The sequence below is a fragment of the Callorhinus ursinus genome, unplaced genomic scaffold (assembly GCF_003265705.2).
Source record: "Callorhinus ursinus isolate GAN/ISIS: 27379988/994484 unplaced genomic scaffold, GSC_fseal_2.0 scaffold30, whole genome shotgun sequence".
Lineage (NCBI taxonomy): Eukaryota > Metazoa > Chordata > Mammalia > Carnivora > Otariidae > Callorhinus > Callorhinus ursinus.
In genome coordinates, this window is record NW_027397092.1 from 9,802,293 (window position 1) to 9,821,234 (window position 18,942).

General features: G+C 45.1%; 1 protein-coding gene across 4 annotated transcripts in view; it reads right to left on the reverse strand.

Moving 5' to 3' along the window:
• ZNF608 (zinc finger protein 608) overlaps positions 1 to 18,942 on the reverse strand; it is a 110,816-nt gene that overhangs the window by 55,443 nt on the left and 36,431 nt on the right. For all 4 annotated transcript variants that reach the window (XM_073878596.1, XM_073878597.1, XM_025860965.2 and 1 more), the window contains one exon: positions 2,640 to 2,895. In XM_073878596.1, coding sequence (XP_073734697.1) covers positions 2,640 to 2,895 — 256 coding nt within the window. The remainder of the gene's footprint in view (positions 1 to 2,639; positions 2,896 to 18,942) is intronic.

The window sequence follows — 18,942 nt, forward strand, 5'->3', positions numbered from 1 at the left end:
CACACACACACACACACACACACACACACACACACACACACACACACCCTCCCTATGAATGCACATAACAAATTGGGTTTGTGAAAACCGCTACCAGGTATACAATCACCTCAAAATGAAAATACCAGGGAAGAGATTTTTTTTTCAAGTCCATCTCCAGGAAGCTAATCACAGGCAACTGGTACTTTTTCCTAAGTGCCCGACTTGAAGCTTGTCGTTAGCGCAACCCCACAGTAGAAAACTGTTGTGGCTTCCCTCCTTCCCCTCCCTTCTCCCCAAACTCATCCCTTTTAGCTCTGCCAAATAACTGGCTCCAAATGTGTTTGTTCTGTTTCTCTCTTTGTTTTTCCCCAAAGGGAAAAATTAATGGTCAAGTGGGTTTAATTTTTAAATTGGTACAAGAGCTTTAAACACACTGTACTGGGGGAAAAAATGCAAATGGAACGCTCTTGAAAATGGTTGCACATTAAACACACATCTTACGAGCCGCGCCTTTACGAAGGCGGGTTCTCGAATTCTGTGGAGGTCGGGAGTTGAGTTTATTCAGCAAGAATAACTCTATTAAGAGCTCCGGGCTCCTTCTTGTCACCACAGTCAACATCCACACATTCCAAATCCTGGAAAATGTGAGGCAGTCAAAAGGAGGCAGGAGCTGCAGAAGGCTCTAGTCCTGCGTCTGCAGAGCGCCGAAAGCCATCAGTGCCCCACATGAGGGTGGGGGACACATGCACGGGATGGGGGGGGATCGCGGCACACAGAGGCAGGTACACGGACTCGGGAGGCGGACCGCTCAGAGAACACGGTGCAACTCGGGGGACCAAACAGAAATAAGAAAAAAAGCATAATAGTAATCCTGATTAATACCACAGAGCTCTTTAACCGTTTGCCCAGAGTTACTACAGTTTCTGAATACAACATTTCTTTTTCTTAAGTAACGCTGTCTTTTATTCAAAGCTCAGGTTCAAGTCAAAACCAAGCGGTCTTCCAAACGAAATGAAAAATAACCCAAGACTAACAGGCGTTCCAGAAAGTTTGTAGCTAATTTTACAACATCTGCCACCCAGTGAGGTCATACTGCAGGAACCCGGTCCTGTCCCACACAGGAATAAGTAAAATCGTGACAAGCAATAAATCGACGGGCGCTAAGTCATAGCTGAAACAGAAGTGCAAGGCGCCACTTCACCCAAAGGAGCACGCGATTCAAGTGCCAGAAACTCTTCCTTTCGAGTTGATGGAAATTCAATCTTAGCCTTTCGAAATCTTTTTCTGTTCCTCAATCATCAGTACCTAAGCCAATGACCTACGACCTTATTACTGTCTCGATGCCGTCTCTATCTATACTTTTCTCCCCCAAGATACCAGTCGGACAGCCTCAGCTACCGCTTCTGCTCTCGGGAAAAGTCTGAGAAGGCCAAGTGTGTACAACCCAAGGAGAGGCAATAGGACAGAAGCTTGCTCCCCACATGGGACCCACCTCTTGCACTGGAGGGCGTCTCAACAGACAAGCAAGAGACGAAAATGTGAATTGCAGCTCCTCTTCCCCCAGTTCCTCTCAATCGGGCTGCAGAGCGCTGTTAAAAGTACAAAGAGGACGCACCCCCACCCCCACCCCAAACACCGGACATTTCTAAAGCCAAAAGCGAACGTTGAGCTATCACTTTTGGTTGAGCACACAAGAGAACTCTTCCGATCTGCTGCTTTCATTCACCTTCTCTGGTTCCTTCATCTATAATGATTTCTCCTTACTGATGCTATCTACAAAATCTTTGTATCCAGATACAAAATATATCCTTCCACAGTATACTTGACGCAATATGCAGAATTCAAAGATTTTCCCACGGTTTTTAGCTTTTCTACCCTGAGACAGCGTGCGCCGTTTTCCGCCCTTCCGACAATTAGGCTGAGACAACCCGTCATCCGATTTTCATCCTTTTTTATATATTTTACTTTCTCGCCCGTGAGCTGCAGCCCTCAATGTCTCCCCTTGACACAGAGGGACCTACACAGTGGTTCTGAGCCTCGTTACCGTCCTCCTTGCCCTCACTCCTTCCCCAACTGGCCATGATACTGACACCTGTCCTCTCCCTTACCCTTGACCAACCTAGCTTGGAGGGAAAGAACGAGTTCTTCACTTTGCTTCGTTCGCCTGGGGCTCATTTCTTCCTCATTTTTTCTACTTCTCTCGTTCCCCAGTGGAGCAACACAGCGCTCTCCTTGGTATTTCGTTTTTAATTACCTGTGGGCCTCTAAGGTCAACGACATCTGAAACACACCGGACCAGGTGATCGCGCGCTACGCGATGTGGCCAGCCAGGGTCTGGATCCACGGTAGGTGTGGTATATGCCACAACCCATGTCTGGGCAAACAAAACAATCATGTCCGGACAGACAGACCGGTTGGCACACCGAGAAGAAAGTGAGCCTGAGACCGGTCTGTCTTCCTAATTTCCACGATCCCTCTTAGGGCAAAGGGGAACCCTCACCCTGCTTCCCAGTCTTTCAACAGCAATCCAGACAGTATAAAAACCCTTCTTCTTCCTCTCCACGTACTGCCAAAGTCCCCTCGCGAGTGGATGTAAATCAAGTTAACAGCCTGGAGAAGAGGGTACGGGGAAATAGAGAAAAGTAAAGTGTATTTACCTTCTTCTGTTTCATGCCACACGATCCCTTCCAAATTCACACTGGTGCCAGGTTCACAGGGCCCCAGACACTCTGGCTCTGTCACTACTCCAACTTCACATGTATTGACACCCACAGAACGAGTCCGAACCAAAAGCTGCTCGACCGGTGCTGCAATATTGGATGAAGATGGGGGAAAGTAGGAGGGCAGAATCTGAGGCGTGAGGCTGCTGGAAATCGGTGGTGGTGGTGCTGGCACTGTAAACAGGGGGTCAACCTGAAAGACAGACAGGCTTACTGCAGTGGTGCTGTATTCTCGGCACGGTTTGCAATGCAATCTGTTTACATCACTTCTAGAATACATCACCATTCCAAATTCCATTTGCAATTATAATACGCTTCGAGGGTTTGCATGGTGCCAAAAGATAAAAGTCGAAGGGAAATGAGCATTTGATTCCCCCCCCCCCCCGCCCCATGCCAAACAAGGTCAACATCGGGGGCTCTTGCTTCTGGAACGAGAGGCAGGACTTCGGTGTCCTCAGGTCACTGATGGTCAAACCGGTCAGCCTCAGTCAAAAAAGCGTGAAATACACTCTGCAAAATTCAGGCTCTTTCCCACCTGTAATAAAATCGTACTTCCCAAAACTACAATATTTTCCAAGGATGGAATTCCAATAAACACTGCAGATGCATCATTTGGACAGTTAAGCACAGGAGATGGACTAAAATTGTGTTCAAAGTACTTTATAAACCATAATGAATTAAATCACCACAAAAATACATTAACTTACTCCGCTGAATATATAAAATACATAAACTTGATTATACACACTCAAACACATAAACTGGATATTATTAGCATGTATTAAGCATCAACTCCTAATTAAGTTTTCTACGGCAAAGTTTAGCAGAATTCATATAAATGGGGTAATAAACGTCTGTGCCCAACATCAACACAACTGGAGTTTCTCCAACGCACATGTCCTTTAGTGGGCCGGCTGGGAAAGATCCCTGATGAATGTGACCGAGTCCTGGGACCCCTCCCTCTAAATCCCGGGAAACAGAAATGACAGCCAATATAAGAGCTTCCAGTGCAACGGTATCTCCTTTGCACCCCAATCCTAGAGAGCAGGCAAGGAAATCTTCACCACAAAACATCCAGGAGCCTGGCCATAACGAAACCAAAGGCTATGCACATACTAAGTAGGTAAATCACCAGCCAACCCATTCGTTCGTCAGACCCATTTTAACCACTGTTAGGACTGTTACAGCATAGCTGGGGCCCTGCTCGCAGGTGGTCAAATGCGGACGAGCCAAATGCAAAGCCCATCTGCACCGTGACTCCACATTCCCTATGTCCTCATGTGACACACAGATATTGCCTACCTCTAAGGGATGACCCCCTGCACAGGCTATCAGCTGAGCTAACAAGTTGTATGTGTAAAAAGGGGCACACAGAAGGCTGTTCCAGCAAAACGCCATCTTAGTCTGTGGTTCCCATACTCCCAATTGACCTTTGTAAGAAATCAACACTTGGCTACAGATGTTCTAGAACATAGTCTTTGTTGTTTAAACACACACACACAGAATATATTTCAAGATAAATTATATGAGGAAGTATGCTCCTGGTTCAACAGCTGAAGCAGTCATCTGTGTGGGCTCCTTGTTCATATGACTGTAGGAACTATTTCTACAGTTTGCCTTTCACTAAAATGATAAACTGACGTTCACTTGCCTGACTGATCCAAGACGTAAGAGAACAGCCCTTCACCCATCTGCACGGTAAAGAAACTTAATTTCCTGCTCTCAGAGCCGCCATAAAACTTCTTCTGCCCCACGCTTTGTATTGTTCTGCATTCTTGATCACAGAGCCCAAGAAAGAAAAGCATGTAACGGCCCCCAAACCCCAGATCTGGTGATTTATGCTTTCGCGTAAACACAGCTTAATGCGGATCAGAGTTCACACTGATAGTTCCTATTTTAAAACTGAGCTGACAAATGAAGAAAGAGGTACTGAGGGAGGAAATTCAAGTGGGGGGCGGGGAATCCAATGCTACCTTGTAGTCTTTACTATAGCTAAAAGACTGTGTGAGATAAGAACTGCTTTCCAGAATTTAAAGGGGGGGGGGGTGACAAGGAAAATGATTAAACCGGGTACTGTAGTTGTGGGGTTTTTTTTTGCATGTTTGCCAACAATTTTTTAATTTGTATAGTTAGATGTAAATTGACTATAATTGGTTGCTACATATATAAACTGAAAAGACAAAACAGAACAATATTCTCGAAATACTCTTTATATCCCTTGATCGACAGCCTACATGAATTCCAAGAGAATAAACACGGCTTCAGTTGGATAAACAACAAAATGGGATGAAATAAAAGGAGGTAAGGCATCCAAGAGGGCATTAATTCCCAGATTTGGGAGATCAGGATACAGTGAGGCAAAGCATACAACACCAAGTTATGAGGACAGGGCACTGGACACTGGGATTCTGGCCCCAACTCTGACACTAATTAGCTGGTGACTTTGCGGAGACACTTAACCTCCGCTGAACATCATTTTTCCTCAACTGGAAAACGTAATCTCCAGCTTCCTACTGATGACAAATCCTATCACAACAGAATTTCTGGACTAAATCTCTATTTCAGTATAACTCCAATTATGAATTATATCTGCATACAGACACACACACACACACACACACCCCTACCATTTGGGATATTTAAGAGAATCCAAACATCAAATTTCTAAAGATAGAAGGCTTGAGGGGAGAGGCCATGGTATCCGGGGCCTACCAGCAAGTGAACTGTGTTTGTTTCTATCCACACAATCCAAATGCAATGTTAAGAGCCTGGTTGACAGCATTAAAACGAGAAGCTAAGGTTCAGAGAATTTGACTATAAATATGAACTAATCAGACACAGTCTCCCCAATGCAATAAAAGGCTAAAACCCTTAAACTCCATAGGAAAACTCAATAGGTAACACGGTGAAGCTGTTCAACTCTTTGACTTAGACAGTGAACTTCTTGGTTTTTCCATGACACTGGCTTCAAGAGAACTCACAAGCTGCCACTCCTATAGGTAGGTACCGGAATGTCACTACCAGTGAGACAAGAAAGGGGAACTCTTCTCCCTTGGGAGAATTTGGAGAGAAGAACAAAGAGTAGTACTACCCATGTGATGTACTGGAAAGCCTTCTTCCCCAGAGGTCACCAACCACAGAGGAGGGTAAGGAATTACAGCCATCCCCAGACGTGTTTTATTCGGTAGGTATGCTACTTCCTAAAACACGATGATTTTTTGCAAACACAAAAAAATGAGGGAGAAGTCTGAATGTCTACTATCTCTTAAAATAATAATTAGATAATGTGCTGGGCTAGGCCCCCAAGCCTCATGGCATCAACCGACAGGGCTGAGCCTCCGTTCGGCCCGGCGGTGAGCTGCCCGGCTGCAGGCAGCTGACTCTGCATTTCTAGCTTCCCCCCGAGACAATGACAGAATGTTTTACCTCGAAGACCACCTAGCCCAACCTCCTCCTGCTAAAGAGAAATGTGGCCCATATCTGCACCAGGGCAAGCAGCTCTCTGTGGTGGCAGCCCAAGTGAGTGTGAAAGCAGTAGCTTCCTAAAAGCAGAAACGTGACAGAAGGAGTTCAAATACACACACTGGGGGCAAAAGAGGGCTGGAAGGAAGATAATTCAGTGTCACGAATTCTTTCTGCCAGCGAATGCCCCCCTACAGGAGGTTTCAGTTCTCTTGTGAATCTTACGGCGTCTAACACAAAGCCACATGCACCGTACATATGCAAAGCAGGGACCTGGAGGGATTTTCAGTAGTGTTTTTACCTCATACAAAAGATCAACTCCACTGCACCCCGATTTCCAGGTCACTGATCCGCAGATGGAACCGTAACTTCTTCAACCAATGAGGCGCGCTGAGACCAAGGGCGGCAACAGTCCCCAGGAGGACTCCCTCCAAGTGGCAAACACTTGTACGTGGTAGTGGTGGATCTCAGGTTCAAATCCGGACCTCCCTGGTACTTGTTGTGGGGGCCCCCTGAGCAAGTTACCTGGCTACTCTGAGGCTCACTGTTTGGGCCTAAGAAATTGTTGTAAGACCAACAATGACCCCCTGTGGGTCAGAGGGAACACTCAGTGAGATAACTCATACAAAGTGAAGGCTCAGCAAAGTGCTTAGCTCAGTAAATGCTGGCTTTGAGAAAGCGGAGGGGAAAAAAAAAAAAGTCCCTGGTCTGATACTACAGTTCTCTAACCCTGCCTGCAACCTTACAAAGCTCCTTTTTATATCCTACTATATTTAACATAAATCTATAATCCCCTCCAAATGCATGGTTAAGTGCAGTTAAAGTGTGTTAAAAGTATAAGCAAAAAGGGCTTAACCCTGAGCAGCTCAGCCCGGGGAAATTCTCCTCCTTTCATTAAATGGGCGTCTGGCAGCAGTCGACCCAGCTTAATCCACCCCACAACTCACCGCCCCCCAATGTTATAGCACATCCTGATGAGTCCTACACCTCTACAAAATCTCCTTTGACTAATCTCTAGTTGCACCTCTTTTTTTCATGCACTGCTGCTCCCCCAAAAGCCCCCTCTGAGTTGCCTCAACATGAGCAACCAATAGTATCCACCCAATAAAGAGTAACCACACACCTGCTGTGTGCCAGGCACTGGGCAGCCTGCTCACACACCAAGAGCAGGTCAAAGCCAAGCAGGCCCCCCGCTTTCCTGGACTTCCTGCCTCGTCAGCAAGACTGGGGCACTCATCAAATAATCCTACAAATACAGCCAAACTATACAAAGGGGCCGTCCGTAGGGCCTGAGTGCAAAACACAGCATGTAGTGGAAGACAGGGAGGTACGGGGCACCAGTCCTCAAAACTGGAATCCCAGCTCTACCTTCAGCTACAAGACCTTTGGGCGAGTCACCTGACCTGTCTGTCTGGGACTCCCTGGCTTCATCTGTAAAATGGAAATAATGAAATCAGACACACAACCCACACTCAGCTCCCGGTACCAAGCAGCACTCAACAAAATAAGAGCTAGTACTGTTGTCAATATGATTATTGTGATTACAAATATACATGAGACCTGAACTAAAAAGAAATCAATAGGTGATTTGGCCCTTCAAGGCCAAATACCAGGATTTGCTACATTTAAAGGCAATTCACGGGAGATAATTATGAATACCCTGGTGGCGGGGGGGGGGGGGGAGCGCGGTGAGCGGAGAACGCTAAAATAGTACTCATCAGATATTCCATGTTAAAATAAAAAAAAAATCAGTGGGGAATTATTAGTCTACTACTACTAACATCCAGAATACAAGATCGTAATAGAGAACCAGCCAGTTTGAGCAACGGTTCCTTTGTCAAAGCTCTTTTCTGTCATCTTGATGGGACACTGATGTAACCTATTACAGCCCCAAAAAAGAGAAGCAGGAAAGCAGCTATCTCCAGTTGGGGAGGCGGGGGGACCTAGAAGTCTAACAGCTGGTGGTGGCAGCCTGTCAAACTGAGGAAAGTTAATGTCAAGAACAGACGCGCGGCAGTCTCTCACTGTTATTTTTGCATGATTATTCCCAGGTGTTGGTGCACGCTGAGCGGTAGCCTGGCTATTTATCACTCGAGAGAGCCTAAGAGCATGGGAGTGGGGGAGTAGGGGAGGTAGAGAGAGGCAGGGAAGAAAAGGTTATTTACACAGATAGCGGCACTTAGTGTGTGTGTAATCAGAGGACTGGGGGGGAAAATCTGCAGAGAGATTCTGGCAATATTTTCTCAGTTCACCTTATTTCAAGGGCTTCCTGAGGGCTGATGAGCCAGGAAGGATCCAAAGCGGGGAGTGAGGGTGGCAGCCGCTTCGCTTCACTCCAGCACCGATTGTGTCAGCCGGTGATGGGCTCCAGGACTGGGAAAGTGACAGCCAAAGAGGAAGGGTCGCCAGGGCAGGGCTGGGTGGGGCCGCCCTGGCGGGCACTCCTGCGCCCCTCAGGTCCAGCAAAAGAGACAGGCAGGTGATGTGCAGCGGGATGCAGCGCAGAGGGAGAAGGGCCAGCCAGGACCAGGGATGGACCCATCTCAATGGTTAAGATGGCCCTCCCACGCCCTGGGGCCCAGTCCACACCCTGCAGGCGCGGGGCCTTGCCCTGGGGTTTCCTCCACACTCATCTGGCTACTAACCACCACCACCACCACCCCCCCACCCCCCCGCCTCAATCCTGGGATTTTCAGATCAACAACCACCAGAGTGGCCATGGTGTTTTTATTTTGCTCAGTAAATATTTTTACGTTCTTGCGAGCGCACTGGGACACAATTACTTAATGCTCACGAGGTTCTCCACAGACTGCCACAGTCTGTCCCTTTGCATTTTCACCACCCTTGGTGCCTGACATCCCTGCTGCTTCCTTAGCAAAGCAAGGGAAGCTTACAAACCCGTTTTCCTTCTGCACGGATCTATTCTCCAAAATGAGGTGTCAAGGCTGAATTCCCATCCCTGACAGAGAAACATGAACAGATGTAGGTCGGTCACTCCTAATTCTGGTTTTCCTAAACGTGGTGGAGACTTTTCCTTTTGGAATCAAGATCAAACCAACTTCTCCCTTACATCTTGTTTCTTAAACAACACAGGTGAGTTCTTGGTAAGGGTCTACTGGGTACGAGACATCAGACACTCTCCATCTCCTTTAAGGCTTGACATCCCCATTTTACGGAGGTGGACACTGAAGATCTCGGAGGACGGACAATGTATTCAAGACCAAACTTCTCTGATTTCAAAGTTCATGTAAAAATACGAACAGGACAGCCACTGTTTAACTCCTATCACATAGGGGGGACTTACACTGTACGTATTCTCAGTCCATCTTCGCAAGACTGTGAAGGGAAGTATGTACAGATGAGGAAAAGGAAATCTGGGGAAAGTAAGTAACTGTAAAAGGTCACTCAGCGGTGGTGGCCGAGCACTTGAACCCACAGGAGGGTAAGAGAAAAAAGTAAACTCTTCCAAATATAAACTACAACACAAGATGGAAAGAGGCCTTCCTCCCAAGGTAATTTCAGACCCTTCTCTGTGTGTGGGAAGCCACACGCCTGAATCACCTTTCATTGCACATAGCTCAGAATGGTGCCTCTTGGGGCATCCAGGCAAATACTGCAATCCCTTCCAGAAAACTCCCTGAACCCAAAGCTCAGGTTTGGTGGTGGTATTATTTGAAATCATCCAATTCTAAAAGCTACAATCACATACAATGGCTGGGAATTATACCACTACTTTCACTTTCTCATTTCCAGGTGTGAAGAAGATCAGAGGCTGCCCTCAATAAAAGGCCACAAGGTTCACCTGCTAACATGCTTTTAAAGACTCAGCCACGGACCTGGTAGGATCTGACTGAGGGACGGACCAAGGCTCCGGCCCCCAGACAGCTGCTTCCATTTCCAACCATGCCAAAATCATAGAAGGCCAATCCGGTGTCTCTATATGGTGCCGCCTGGGTGGTGGGAGGCAGCACCAGGAGGAAATGACTGGGAGGGTGTCACCCCAGAAGTAGCCCTTGAGCAGATGGCAAAGCAGAGACACATCAAGGCCAGCAACACGTATAACACTGACTTTAAAAAAACAGCAAGTGTCTTTAACGTCATTCTCTAGCCATAACGGTTTTCCAAGCAAAACAGAAGGTACCGGAGTACACAAAGATAGAGTATAATTAAACTACTCGATTCAGCGTCTTGTGTTTGTTTCTGGTTTGAAGCCAAATAGAATTCTCCGCCAGAAGGCCCTCAACTGCGTAGAGTTTCAGCACCGTGATGCCCAGGCAGGTGCAGGGGACACGAGCACTCCGTCCTGGAGAACCGACTCCACCAGACCATGTCAGGTGTCACACACTCAACTTCCTCCGTGTTCTCTGCAAAAAACCTGCCCGACTGCTGAGCCAGATTCTCCTTCTGTTTTAAAAGTGCCACTGACATTTTCCAGTGCTGTGCTCTACAGAGTGGCACTAAGGGACCGGTGTGTTCACATCTCGTCCATGAGGGTTCTCTGGTTGTCTCTCATCCTGCCCATTTCCAGAGTTACTCGGACCACAAAAATTAAGCCACAAAGAAAGGAGACCATCAGAAAAGTACTACAAAAAAGAGAGAGAGAACGTCTATCTTCTTTCGTTAATCCTTTTCACGAGTTCCCTGACTTTGAGGAAAGTTGCATTCCTGAAAATTTCCACACGAATCCCATGTACGTCAGTTAGACCTGGTTCCCAAGCCCCTAGGAGTGAAAACAGCTCAGGGATAAAACTCCGGATTTTTAACTCTGGATTTGGCAGCCCATGGGTGCGCCTACAGTACTAAACCAGTAAATTTCAAAACACCTGAATAATGACTATCTTAGCAGACACTAACCAGCCTTCCAGTGCCCATCTCTGCATAACTCTAGTAGCTCCGTGAAATTAGGCTGAAATTAGGGAAAGGTCACAGGTCTTTCATCCTACTTTTATTTTTTTTAAGATTTATTCATTTAAGAGGAAGATCATGAGTGTGAGGAGCAGAAGGAGAGAGAAGCTCAAGCAGACTCCTCGCAGAGACAAGAGTCCAACGCAGGGCTCTAACTCACAAGCCCGAGATCATGACCTGATCTGAAACCAAGAGTGGGACCCTTACCTGACGACACCACCCAGGCGCCCCGCCTTTCAGCCTACTTGACACAGACATAATTTTAAGGGGAAAAGGAAGGTGTAGAAAAAGGGAAGAAAAGGCCTATGTGGGAAAAAAATCACCTTATTCCTCTTTTTAACTAACAGCAATTCTTTTCTTTGCCTTGTGTTAGGGAAAGCTCACCTGCAACCTGCTAAACAGAGTATTTTCAATGAAAATTCTAGACATTTGAATTCTACATGCAATACATGCTCATCACAACAAATTCAAGAATAAGGAAGTGCCTGAGTCACACTGTAGAGGTGAGATATAAGACAGCGCCTTAGCATGGGTCAAAAACCTGCTTCTCCAAAGCATGGCAGGTCAGCCACAGAAGGGGACAATTTTGACTCCATGCCCATGACACTGCCTTGGTACCATTCACTCTCCTCAATGCAAAATCAAACACTGCTCACTTAAATTCTTTTCTTTTTCTTCAAGGTTTTATGTACTTATTTGACAGAGAGAGACAGTGAGAGCATGGGGGGCGGGGCAGAGGGAGAGGGAGAAAGCAGCAGGCTCCCCACCGAGCAGGGAGCCCAATGCGGGACTGGATCCCAGGACCCTGGGATCATGACCTGAGCTGAAAGCAGACGCTTAATCAACTGAGCCACCCAGGTGACCTGCTCACTTAAATTCTTTATCACATACCTAAGAGGCACAGCATGAATATCTTATCTCCCTTTCCTCCATATCTCCCAAATGCTGATCCAAAATAATTATCAACTGCAATAAATGAATGAAAGCTTTGAGATTTTAATTTCATACTGAATCACAATAAATGACTCGGGAAAGCTCTCTATGCTCTATCAGAGATGGAATGATGAGAGAGAGAAAGAAGCTCCTACAGTCATCTACACACCCACTCTGAAGGACACCTCAGAGACATTCACATTTAATCTTGTTAAGGTTCTACCTTCTCATCTGAAGTCTTAAGAGATAAGTTACTTCTCAGGGTCAGGAGCCCAACCAGAGGCCGTGGGCTATCCCAAGGAGGGCCGCCGTGGCCTCTACAAGTTCTGTACCCAAACTACAACTTTTGAAAGTTTCTTCTCACAAAGCCCCACACAAAAAGAGCTGCTCCCAGGACCAGAATTCTGTTTTCCCTCCTGAGAACAAAGATTCTAGAAGCCAACAGGTCACTCTCAAGGGAGAACCTTTCTTCTAACAGTTTCTTATGCATCCTTCCAGAAATGTTATCCACATAAAAACATGTGGGGGGGGGGGTGTTCCCTTTTTATTTGATAGCCTACTGCATGAATTTTAACACGAACTGGTAGGATGTTCATAATTTTTTTAAAATCTAACCTTTTAATTAAAAAAGGTCAAGCCATTCTACTTTAGGATAAAAGTAAGCAAATGCCAATGCAGAGGGGAGAGAGCATATATTAAGGCTATTATTTCCAGTCCTCGTGCAGAGGTCCTGAGATCAACGAGCCAAGGGTGGTATAAGGTCTTCGTTTGTGCGACAGGAGGACCGTGTATTCAGCCCATGTCCTCCCCTTTATGAAAGCTGCTGCTTACTAAACCCACCTCCTCCTCAGGGAAGTCGTTCCTTCATCCTACAAGTTTTTGCCAGGGAACCACTATGTACTCAGCAGGCTGCAGGAGCCCTGGAGGGGCACCAAGGCCATGGCGGAGGCCAACAGCAAGTGGGTAGGGCTGAGGTGGCATACTGGGGCAGCCCCACAGAACAGGGTAGAGCACCTGGAAGATGGATCTTAAGTGCAGGGTGGAGCCTGGTGGGGGGTGGGGGACGACAGGAGACAGGGACCGAGCCGGGCCATTCTAGACACAACCGTCAGTGAAGGGGTTTGAAGCACAGGGGCGTCAGAAAGACAAGCGTCGAAGCAGGAGAAGCAGGCAGCTCATGATGACCCTGGATCAGCCTCAGAATTTGGGGGTTACAGCAGAGTTGGAAGCCAGTTCTAAGGCTGTAAAGTAGGGGCACGGGAGGCTCAGATTGTTCCTCTGGTAAAAAGCACACGGGACACTGTGCAGGGAAGAGAGAAGAGGGGAAGCTCGAGGAAGGAGGGCAGTTAGGAAGCCATGACAGTAGTCCAGGTAAGAGGTGAGGGCCATGGTGGGGAGGGGAGGACAGGCAGTGCCCCCCAAGGTGGGAGTAGGGCTCTAAGATCAGAGTAGTGGGGAGGTATGGTGACCCAACACCGGGGAGCAGGCAAGAGAAGCCCGTGCTCACCCCTGAGGACTTGGCCCCGACCCGACCCGACCCCCACCCCTGCCAGAAGAGCAAGACTACTGGTTTTTTTTAAAGGCCAGTGACTCTTAACGGAGCTCTTAATTTCCATTTAATGCAACTGGCCGCCACATAGTATGGCCCCAATGCCTCCTTGGAAACTTCCGTTTCAAGCCAGCTGAAGAAACTATGAAAATTAATAAAAGGAAGTTGGGAAATTCAGTAGGGGGAGGTTCTCAGGAGCTGTCACTCGTCATCAACTGCAGACCCAACAGGAGGAGAGGCCCTTGCACGTGGATACTGCTTTACCACCCCAGAAGGAAGAAAGGCTTTCCTCCTCCCCCAGCAACAGCCCAGCCAATCAGAGACAATCACGACTCAGCCAATGAGAAGGGCACCATACTTGAGCTCCCAGTGTACTCCAATAGGGTCTTTGTTTACAACAGCCCTCCCACTTCCCCCATCTTCTAGAAAAGAGCTGTCCCCTCCTTCCTTCTCCAGAGTTGCCTGGGATTTTTGCTGTAGCTTGCCTGTCCTAGGTTGCAATTCTCGGCTATTCCCAAATAATCCCATTTTTTGCTGGTAAAATAACTGGGAGTTTTAGTTTTAAGGTTAAGAGAAAATAATGATTCAACACCACGGCGGCAGCCACCTCTTTTCCATTAGATGATTCTGACCTTTGAGAACCCCAAATGCCATCTCCCGCCATCTTTCCATGTCCCTGGCAGCCAAGAAGATTATGAGACCTTCACTCCAGGAGGCTTTATCACAAAACCAATGCATATCCTGAGTATGTTTTTTTCCAAACTGCCCTCACCTGATCCTGCCCCTCCCTGAGAGATGCCCTGAAGCATCCAAGGGACCTCCCCTTGAGAATCACTGCCCCTCCCAAGACAGAAAAAAACTCTCTTCCAACTCTCGGTGCCTTATTAGAAATATGTTCCCTCATTTCCTATGTTCCCACCCCCCAGCTACAAATCCCAATGCAAATACCTTCCCTTCTTGAAGCAAGGAGCCTCTGCAGAGGAAGTGTATCAAGGGCATTTTACCCTGCTTGGGCCATCAGTCCACCGCCTATACTACGGTCAGCAAACGAAGCCCGGTGGGTCAAACACCGCCTGCTAATCCGTTTAGTTATTTCCTCGAAAAGGAACAAGAGCTAATGAGGGGGTAGGGGGGTAGGAGACAGGGTCACAGTACCTTAGCATTCATATTTCCAGAATACCTAATCTTACAAGTGTTTTATTTCAGAACAGATTTTAGATGACTATAACAAATTATTAAGACCAATTTTAGGGTAAATGACCCAAACTCATACCTATCAAATAATACCTGCTCTAAATCTTGGTCATATAGGGCGCCTGGGTGGCTCAGTTGGTTAAGCGACTGCCTTCGGCTCAGGTCATGATCCTGGAGTCCTGGGATCAAGTCCCGCATCTGGCTCCCTGCTCAGCGGGGAGTCTGCTTCTCCCTCTGACCCCTCCCCCCTCTCATGTACTCTCTCTCTCTCATTCTCTCTCTCAAATAAATAAATAAAATCTTTTTTACAAAAATAAATAAATAAATCTTGGTCATATAAAACCTTAAGATGATCAGGTCCAAAAATAAATAGATGACTACAACTTTTAAAGTGGACACTATATCCCATCCAAGACTTCTTAACCAATGAATAAGACATTTTATATAATGGTGGCCTCCCCTCCCCCCACAAAAGAGCAGAAAACGGTGGACAGACTCCATATACTAATACCAAACCCTGTGGGCGATTGGGCCTTTCATATTTATATTAAAATGTGTATTTCTATTATGCTCCCCCTTAATATTACAGTAATTTCCAGTCAGTCAATAAACACCTGCAGACAGTGTTAGCAGGAGACTAAGCTAAATTTAAATCAAGTTAATTTGAATCATGATTTAAATCATCAGTCAAGAAGAACTGGTATCTTTTTAAAATTAAAGAATGCATACTTATTTTTGCCATAATTGTAATACACCTCATAAAACTCACACAGATAGAGATAGACACACTACTTTTTTAAAGAAAACATTATTTAAAGATGGCAAAAAAAAAAACTTTTTTAAAATACTCCAATTATCTTTATCTTTAATATTACCATCCAGCCCTTACATGAGTACATATTTTATACTATCAAAACCATATTCCAAAAAAAAAAAATATTCAATCCTTCAATTGATTTTTTTCATACTTTACAGCTATATCAGGAACTCCAATACAGCTACTTTATGTATCAAAACTCAATGAAGAACCTATTTACATCACTGAGAGACTATCTTCTCTAAGTTAATCATGAGTATTTTTTCCACAGTGTGTTAAAATCAAATAATGTAAACCATAACCCAAACAATTTATATTTACATTGTTTTCTTTAATAAAAAAGGGAGGATAGGCGTAATTCCCTTCAACTACAAATCAATTTAAGATAAGAAGCCTAGTTAAGTATTTTTATTTTTCAATGCTAATCCATAAACATTATTCTTTGACAACAGTGCTTATTTTAATTACAGGCCTAAAATTCACTAGGGCAAAGGAGTGCTCAGGTCAAAGCCACTCCCAGGCATTCAAGATTAAATGTGGCACCTAGAAGTGAGTACACAAGGTAGAAACAAAATTGGAGAAAACAGTTTCATCTATGTAAAAATGCCAAATAATATACAAAAGACACATCTGTCGAGCATTTAACTAACAATTTTAAGTATCTTTAATAATAACTCTGAAGCACTTGGAGATCTCAGCAAACTTCTCTTCTGTTTTGTTTTGTTTGGGTTTGCTATGGGAAATGTGTTTCAGGTATAGCTCTGGTGTTAACTGCATTCTCACGTTCTAGAGCTCTAGTAACTCTTTAAACTGTAAACAACTTATTAACAAAACCCTTACTCCCAATCTCTGCCACATAATTTTATTGAGTACAAGTTAGCCATTTTGATAAAATATTTAACTTTTGTCACACCTTAAAACAATACAGACAGCTCTTAAATGCAATGTGACTTTAAGCTCTGTAAACAGAATTCTATTTGTTAAAATCAAATAATCATGACAGCACCACTTCTTTGAAATCTAATACCCGATCCAAAAAAAAAAAAAAAAAAACCAGTAAAGATGAATTCACTAATGTTAGCAAAAAGACTTTGAGGGGCTCTGGAATAACACGGCCCAAGTATATGTAAAAGTACAGCAAGAGAAGAGCAAAAGGATCTTGGCAATTATTTAAAGTGCTTTTGTTTTATTTTCTTAAGTTTTACAGATAAAGAAAGTTGGCTCAAAGACACAAGAGTTTATAGTAGGATAAAGGCCAAGGCTCTGCTAAGGTTCCTAGTCAAAGCCCACCATGTGCAATGGTTGCATTTCTGCAGTGCCCAGTATCCCCATCTGGGCAGTGAAGGAGAGAAACAGACATGATTTCTGTGGCTGTTACCTCTGCCTCTAGTAACACATTCCTGCTTTTTCTTGCCCTTCTCAACAACAGAGTCATACCTTGACTCCTGGGTTCAGTACATACTAGGATTCAACAATGAGGACAATCTCACAAGTCTAGATGGCCTAGCCCAGCCATGTCCAATCTGAGTATGAGCCCACATTCTGACAACCGCCTACCCCGTGGCATCTTCTCTTCTTCTGGAAGAGAGGCTTGGCCCCAAGAGGCAAAAAAAAAAAAAAAAATAGACCCTACCACCTCCACTGGTGCATCTTCCCAGGGAGAGCAGGTAATCTTTCTCTGCCTATCATTCTCCAAGTGCCTTGTTAGAGGAACAAAAAAGTCTCTTTCACATGCGTTAGGAAGTCTAATATTTTGTCAAACAGAAATGAAAAATAAACCTAATCTAAGCTGTCAGAGCATCATGAAATGCCTCTGGCAGTTCTATCAAAGTATGTAGACATGTACGGACTCTTTGAAGAAATGAAACTGCAGTTTATCAAATGTGATTTATAAGCAACACTGATGTAGCTGGTAGATAACACTGCTGTCTAATCATTAGTAGTCAGACAACAGCCATGTGAACACATCAATTATGGGCCACTGCCAAAAGCCCTTGAGATCTTGGAGATTAACAGCCAATCCTCTGTTTTACAAGCTCACATCAAAAAGAATATTAATAAGAGGAGGGGCAATGTGAAAGCTTGTCAGAGTAATTCAGCCACTAACACAAGGCATTTTCCCCCCTCTCCTCTCTGTTGAATTGGCCCAAGGAGGAAGCTGGCATCAGCTACAAAGTACGATGCTGCCAATTTCTTGGAAAATGTTTTTGACTAACATATGGGAACTTGTAAGGGTCTGCAAAACTGCTATTTGGTGAAGAAAGACAGGCAGGCCTTCTCCATGTCCCTTTTTTCATGCTGAAATGAAACTAGGGCAATCATTATTGACTCATTCCTAAATTAATATGCATAGGAGAAACACCCACTTGCTTTTTCTCTACCCTCAAAATCAAAGAATGTGGGAAAACCTCACAGATTTGCTGTATTTCCACCATTCACCAAAATGTAATTCACTACAAGAAACAATTAGTACCGACCGGCACATTTCCTGAGTTCCCTCGAATGAACACGGATGCTTCTTCCCCAAGTAGGACGAAAATCAAAATATGTGGCCTCTAACTTTGAGGACTTAAATGTCTTCTTTCTAACTATCTCAGGAAGACAGATGTAAATCCCACCGAAATGTCTGCAATTAGCATTAAAACCAGCTCTCCCAACCCAGACACCAAAAGCATTTGCAAAACTACATGCCACGGGCATAGCACTTATTTCTGTGATATCAGTATTTAACATACACACCAGTGAGGATGGCTGTATTTTTACAAATGATCAGATTAAACCAAACTGCTGGAAACTCACAGTTTAGCGGGGTTCCAGCAGGCTCCCTAATATACGAACATAAGCCACACTACAAAACGCATGGCCTGGGTCTCCCTTGCCACAACGAAATCGGTTTGCTATTTTTATTTGTGGAACACTCTGCATTCACGGGGTGTTTTCCTAATATTTCAATTGTCGTTCATCGTTTCAAAATCAGCATGGCATAGTGGGAAACCCATTAGGGGAGGAAAAAGAAGCATGGGGTTTCTGTTGTTTCTCAGTCGTCAAGCTGTTTGGCCCCTAACTAAGTCATTTAATTCAAGGGCTTGCTGACAAGCAACTATTAAATCAAAGACTCTTTACCTAGGGTTCAAACACTTGGTGGAGTCTGAGACACCATGTAATTATAGAAGCGAAGGTCTGTGTGTTCATACACACTGGTGCACTTGCTTTTTTTTCCCTTCCCCCAGGAGAGAGAGCTCATAGGTGCTCAATAAAACTGTAACCCAAAATATACTTAAGAAGCACTGAGCTAGTGTTGATAAAGTCAGCGACAAGAGCAACGCTTCCCTTTTCATTATAGTGCACACTCTACACACGTCTGCTCAAGTGTATCAGTC